The sequence below is a fragment of the Vanacampus margaritifer genome, chromosome 10 (genome assembly GCF_051991255.1).
Source record: "Vanacampus margaritifer isolate UIUO_Vmar chromosome 10, RoL_Vmar_1.0, whole genome shotgun sequence".
Classification (NCBI taxonomy): domain Eukaryota; kingdom Metazoa; phylum Chordata; class Actinopteri; order Syngnathiformes; family Syngnathidae; genus Vanacampus; species Vanacampus margaritifer.
The window spans coordinates 3,751,980-3,756,876 of NC_135441.1; the positions used below are offsets into that span (position 1 = coordinate 3,751,980).

The window sequence follows — 4,897 nt, forward strand, 5'->3', positions numbered from 1 at the left end:
GGGCGTGGCCAGTTGATTTTCGGACAAGAAACTCAGGCAAGCGACTGAGGGAGTGTATTCGTATGAGACAAAACTTGTGAACTGACTCGCTATTTCACCATTAATATACTTAACAGACGTATTACGGTTACAACAAAGCTCTGCTACTTTGGTGTTTGTCGCTATGTAACTGGCAATGTTGTGAGCGGGATCGAATGAAGGGAGTTTCCAGGGGAATGTCTCCGCTGGGTTCAAGCATGTACAATTAAATGCGTCGCGAAGATAGATATATAAACATAATGGGCAAACAAAAAAGGAAAACTGAAATACCTTCTTGTCCTTTGAAGCCACTGGGAAGTCCTCAGGGCTGGAAAGATGAGCTGGAGCCAGCTTGTCCATCGCCTCCAACATGGGTGGGCTGAACCAGAGAGGGTTCAATGGGATGTTGCACTGTAAAACGAAAAGAAATAGAGAAATGGAATTTTAACAAGTGCCATGCTAAAAGGCTGAATGATCCATGATCACCATCACAAACCTGGAGCACTCTCCAGGTTTGTGATGGTCAACCACCCAGTGGGCCCACAGGTGACCTCAGAGTCCACAACCGAGCTGCTCTGAAATGACAAGTGACATTATTGCAACACATACATTCATAAAATTTAAGGTTTTCAAGAAGACGTTAGGCTTGCGTTTACCTCCTTGGCCTTCCCGACGAGTGTCCAGTCAAAAGGATTGGAAGGCTGAGGCGCAGTGACCTCACCCTTAACAACCACTTTTGGTCTGAACACTTGAGCTGGTTGCGAACTCTGAGGAGCAGCCGGTGCAGGTGGTGCAGTCCTCTCCATCCGCAGGTTGACGGCAGCCCACAGCAACCGTGCAAGCACCGGCATCCCATCGCTGTCACTGAGGTGTACCTTCCATACATGATCAGAAATAAATATTATATATCTAGAAACATACTTTTGATAGGAGGAGCCCATATAAAATGTTTTTGTTTTTTTTTGCGGCAACTAATGTACTTACACCACAAGTGAAGTAAAGATGTGACAGCGGGAAGTGGCCAGCAACAGATAGGTAGCGAATACCTACAGTAACAAAGAAAAACAAATTATTAGTTCAAGAGTCCCACTGAGACACACAAATGAAATCAGATCAGGTGGTGACGTAAAGAAAAGTAGAACTTTGTGTGTGAAAACAATTTTCAACATGGAACGTACCCATAAGTGCTGCCACCCGGTTGTACTCCTGGCGAAGAAGGTCCTGCTGGGCCAGCTCGACGTTCAGAGGAGGGGGGAAGTCCAGGACAACAACCTGCACAAAGTTTAAAACAGTAAAATATACATCTGGAGCAAGATGAACTTTCATTAATATTCCATCCTTCAATATTCATTAACTGCTTAACTACGGGAAAAGGCTGAAATGTATTTCAAACATAACATATTTGACATAGCATGCAAGTACATACTTGAAATGTAAATGTATGAACTATATGAAGGAAATGTGTGAACTTACGTTGGGCCAGCGGCTGCAGACGGTGTGCAATAACTGGCCAAAGTCAGCCGGCCGCTGCCTCAGCGATGGGGCGGCCCAAATTGTTGCTGAGAGCCAAAATGCAGACCACCTCGGGTGACCGAGGCAGAACCGCATTCAGCACCTCAGCGCGCAACTCGGAGGCCCTGGCACCTGGGGTGGACATCACGACAAACGTCCCTCCGGCATCTTCACAACCCCATCGGCAATGGCTCGCAGGTGGGAGTCACCAACAACCAGGACAAACTATTAAAAAATAAAAATAAAAAGTAATTGAAATTTTTTTTTAAAAGTAATAAAAAAAAAAAATTAATAAAAAAAAAGCACAAATGAAGGATGTTAATTTGTTTTAAAGGCATTGTTGATTATAAAACATACCTTGTTGTCCTGGTTCAGTGCTGGAATGACCAGTTTGTGCCTCCGCCCAGTCACAGCTGAAACTGGCCATTCCCGAACTCTGTGGCGCCAGCCAGTGCCTCTGCCTAAATCGATGCACACACAGAATACCATGTCAAGTCTCACAACTTCAATTGCTGACAATGCACAGTACAAGTACATGTTTCACTTTGAGTGTATATAAACCTGCAAAATCTTGGAATTTTTAAAATTATCGATTGTAAAACTGCTGCAAAAGCAATTCAAATGATGACTGACCTGGTACCAGAGCCTTGGCACCAACAGGGGACACCTAAAACATAAAACATAGACATTACAATTGTAGGCATGTGCAGTCACCATAATGCAGAGTAAAAAGCAAACATAGGCTGTAATGGTTAAATTATTTTCAATTTAAATTGACCAGTTCTTTTATACATACAAGTGAAGTTAATTCAGGTCGGGTTTATTAATGAAATTCTTAATCACAAAAGAGATTCAAAGACTTAACTGATACTTTTTGTTGTGTCTGAAATACATTAAAAATTGCTAAATTTTGCTAGAATTTTCTGATCAAATACATGAGCAGAAATGCAGCAGATTGTACCAGCCTAACTTCACAAAAGCACCATCTACTGATAAATGTAATGTACTCCAACCACTGTCAGGTGTCTTTCTATGAACAGAGCAAATGTTATGTTTTCTGGTACTTTTAATATGCCCTCTAATTGTACTTAATCTTTCATATCTATTTAATATCTGTTTGTATTGCAAACATACATTATTGTGTCACAATTTGATAAATTTCATTTATTTTACAAATGTATACTATTGGATAGTCCACATGTGAATATTATTTTTTCCCCATCTTCTCCTTAACTGATACTTTTTGTTGTGTCTGAAATACATTAAAAATTGCTAAATTTTGCTAGAATTTTCTGATCAAATACATGAGCAGAAATGCAGCAGATTGTACCAGCCTAACTTCACAAAAGCACAATCTACTGATAAATGTAATGTACTCCAACCACTGTCAGGTGTCTTTCTATGAACAGAGCAAATGTTATGTTTTCTGGCACTTTTAATATGCCCTCTAATTGTACATAATCTTTCGTATCTATTTAATATCTGTTTGTATTGCAAACATACATTATTGTGTCACAATTTGATGAATTTCATTTATTTTACAAATGTATACTATTGGATAGTCCACATGTGAATAGGCGATAGGATTTTGGAGATGCAATGATTCCGACGGCACCAGCGATATTTAGCCTTGATATTTGCAAAAGCGCAAATAAAAGCACAAAGTTGTGCAGACAGTATTGTGTCCCATGAAGGCTGACCACCAGAATTAATTCCAGTTAAAACAATTCTTGGCTTGACATTATCATTTCAACTGTTCCTCCCACAGTCATGCAATAGACCAGGTCATCTGACTGCACATGCGCAGCCTTGATAAAGGAAGATAATCCCAAATTGTTTGTGCACTTATGAGGAAAATAAAGTGGAAGCTGCAGCCCATACATTAGAAAAATGTTCACTCTAATTTATAAAGAAAGATTACAGTATATAGATTATCGTATAAATGAAGTATATAGAAATATGTTTTTGACAAAAACAATGACATACACTGTTTAGATAGACATGAAGTCTAAAACAAAACGTATTATTCACTTCTGGTCTATGTAACTTAAAAGAAACAATGTGAAATATCTGTGTCCGGGCTAGGCATCTCACACATTTTTGATCAATGTTAGTGAGTTTATTTTAGATATCAGTAGTTTGAAAATGTCTTTGAATTTTTGAAATCTTGTAGAAAACAGACTTTATCACAATTCAATTCAGAATTAGTTTGACATGAATAAAGCACTGCACAAATATCGCTCAGTCATACACTCTATATTTATAAAACTATGCCCTGATGAAGACAAGCTTGTGTTAAAACACGTTGGTAGTCCATTTTTAATAAAGGATTTTTTAACATTACTACCGAGTGCCTCGCATACACGGACTGCTTTTTACACAAGCCTTTTAAGCAAATTTTTCTGCTTGACTCTATATTTGTAGCGTGAAATAATGTGTATTGCACATTAACAAAGTTAATGCAATTTGCCTGCTGTGGAACATACCTGGTGGTCAGCCACGGTGGAGGTACAGTATGTAGTGGGGAGCGGGCGTCCACAATGCTGGGCCGGCTGGCTGGAGCTGAAGTTCGGACTCTGGTCTTCTAAATAAACATTGCGAATGTTAAGGATTAAAAAGAAATAGAATAATAAAAAAAAGACAAACTCTTGCTAAAATATGTGCGCGAAACTCGTACCTTGTTCACTGGAGACTGCATCGTGGTCCCATCACTGTTGGCAGGGGGTGGGGACAGAGGCTGCAAACAAAATATACAGTACATTGAGAACCTAGCAGTGTGACTCAAAATAACTCAACACAGAATACACCACCGCAGCCAAGTGCAGAATTGAATAGAGGCAAAGTACCTGCTGGGGTGCGCTGTTTGAGCTCAGTTCAGCAGCAAGGTCCAGCTTCTTCCATCGGCGCTTGGCTGCCTCGGAACACTTCCCCTTCTGCGGCATGCTGCTACAGCTTCCTTTACTGTCAGAGAAAGAAAGAAAGAAAAAAAAACTTCCCAAGACAGTCAAAAGTAAACTGGCAGTAAAAAAGACAAAAAGAAAATAAATTTCAACACAAAAAATAGATAAGTAATGATATTAGAGTGTTTGTAATGTGCTGTTGAATGCAAGTTCTGTTGTATTTGCGTTCTAGTCTCTGGGATGTAGATCTTATATATGTATTATGTTGTTTGAGGGCAAGATGGAGGCAGGTAGATGAAGTGGAAGTCCAAGGCGGTGATGAGGGTTTGAAATTCAAGTATCACGTATATTGTAGCAATGAGGGTTATACACAATTGAGATTTACAGCCTACTCACACTTTTCTTTTTCTTTTTTTTTTTTTTTACTTCACATTAAAACCTTAATGTAACATCTGCTAGCTCTAGCT

General features: G+C 39.5%; 1 protein-coding gene across 1 annotated transcript; it reads right to left on the reverse strand.

The window, feature by feature from the left end:
• Positions 1-506: 506 nt before the first annotated feature.
• LOC144059494 (uncharacterized) lies at positions 507-4,081 on the reverse strand. The gene is made up of 8 exons (XM_077578622.1): positions 4,017-4,081; positions 2,164-2,197; positions 1,888-1,991; positions 1,492-1,755; positions 1,197-1,290; positions 1,003-1,064; positions 675-893; positions 507-593 (listed from the first exon to the last, which is right to left on the reverse strand). Exons 4-8 carry the CDS (start codon positions 1,624-1,626, stop codon positions 507-509), a joined length of 597 nt encoding a protein of 198 aa, XP_077434748.1. The 5' UTR covers positions 1,627-1,755; positions 1,888-1,991; positions 2,164-2,197; positions 4,017-4,081.
• Positions 4,082-4,897: the final 816 nt, after the last annotated feature.

Excerpts from the sequence above, each read along its gene's own strand:
- LOC144059494 (XM_077578622.1), bottom strand. The coding sequence starts at position 1,626 with ATGCGGTTCTGCCTCGGTCACCCGAGGTGGTCTGCATTTTGGCTCTCA. Across the intron at positions 1,291-1,491 it reads TCTGCAGCCGCTGGCCCAAC|GTTGTTGTCCTGGACTTCCC; the intron begins GTAAGTTCACAC and ends AACTTTGTGCAG. Across the intron at positions 894-1,002 it reads ATCTTTACTTCACTTGTGGT|GTACACCTCAGTGACAGCGA; the intron begins GTAAGTACATTA and ends CATGTATGGAAG.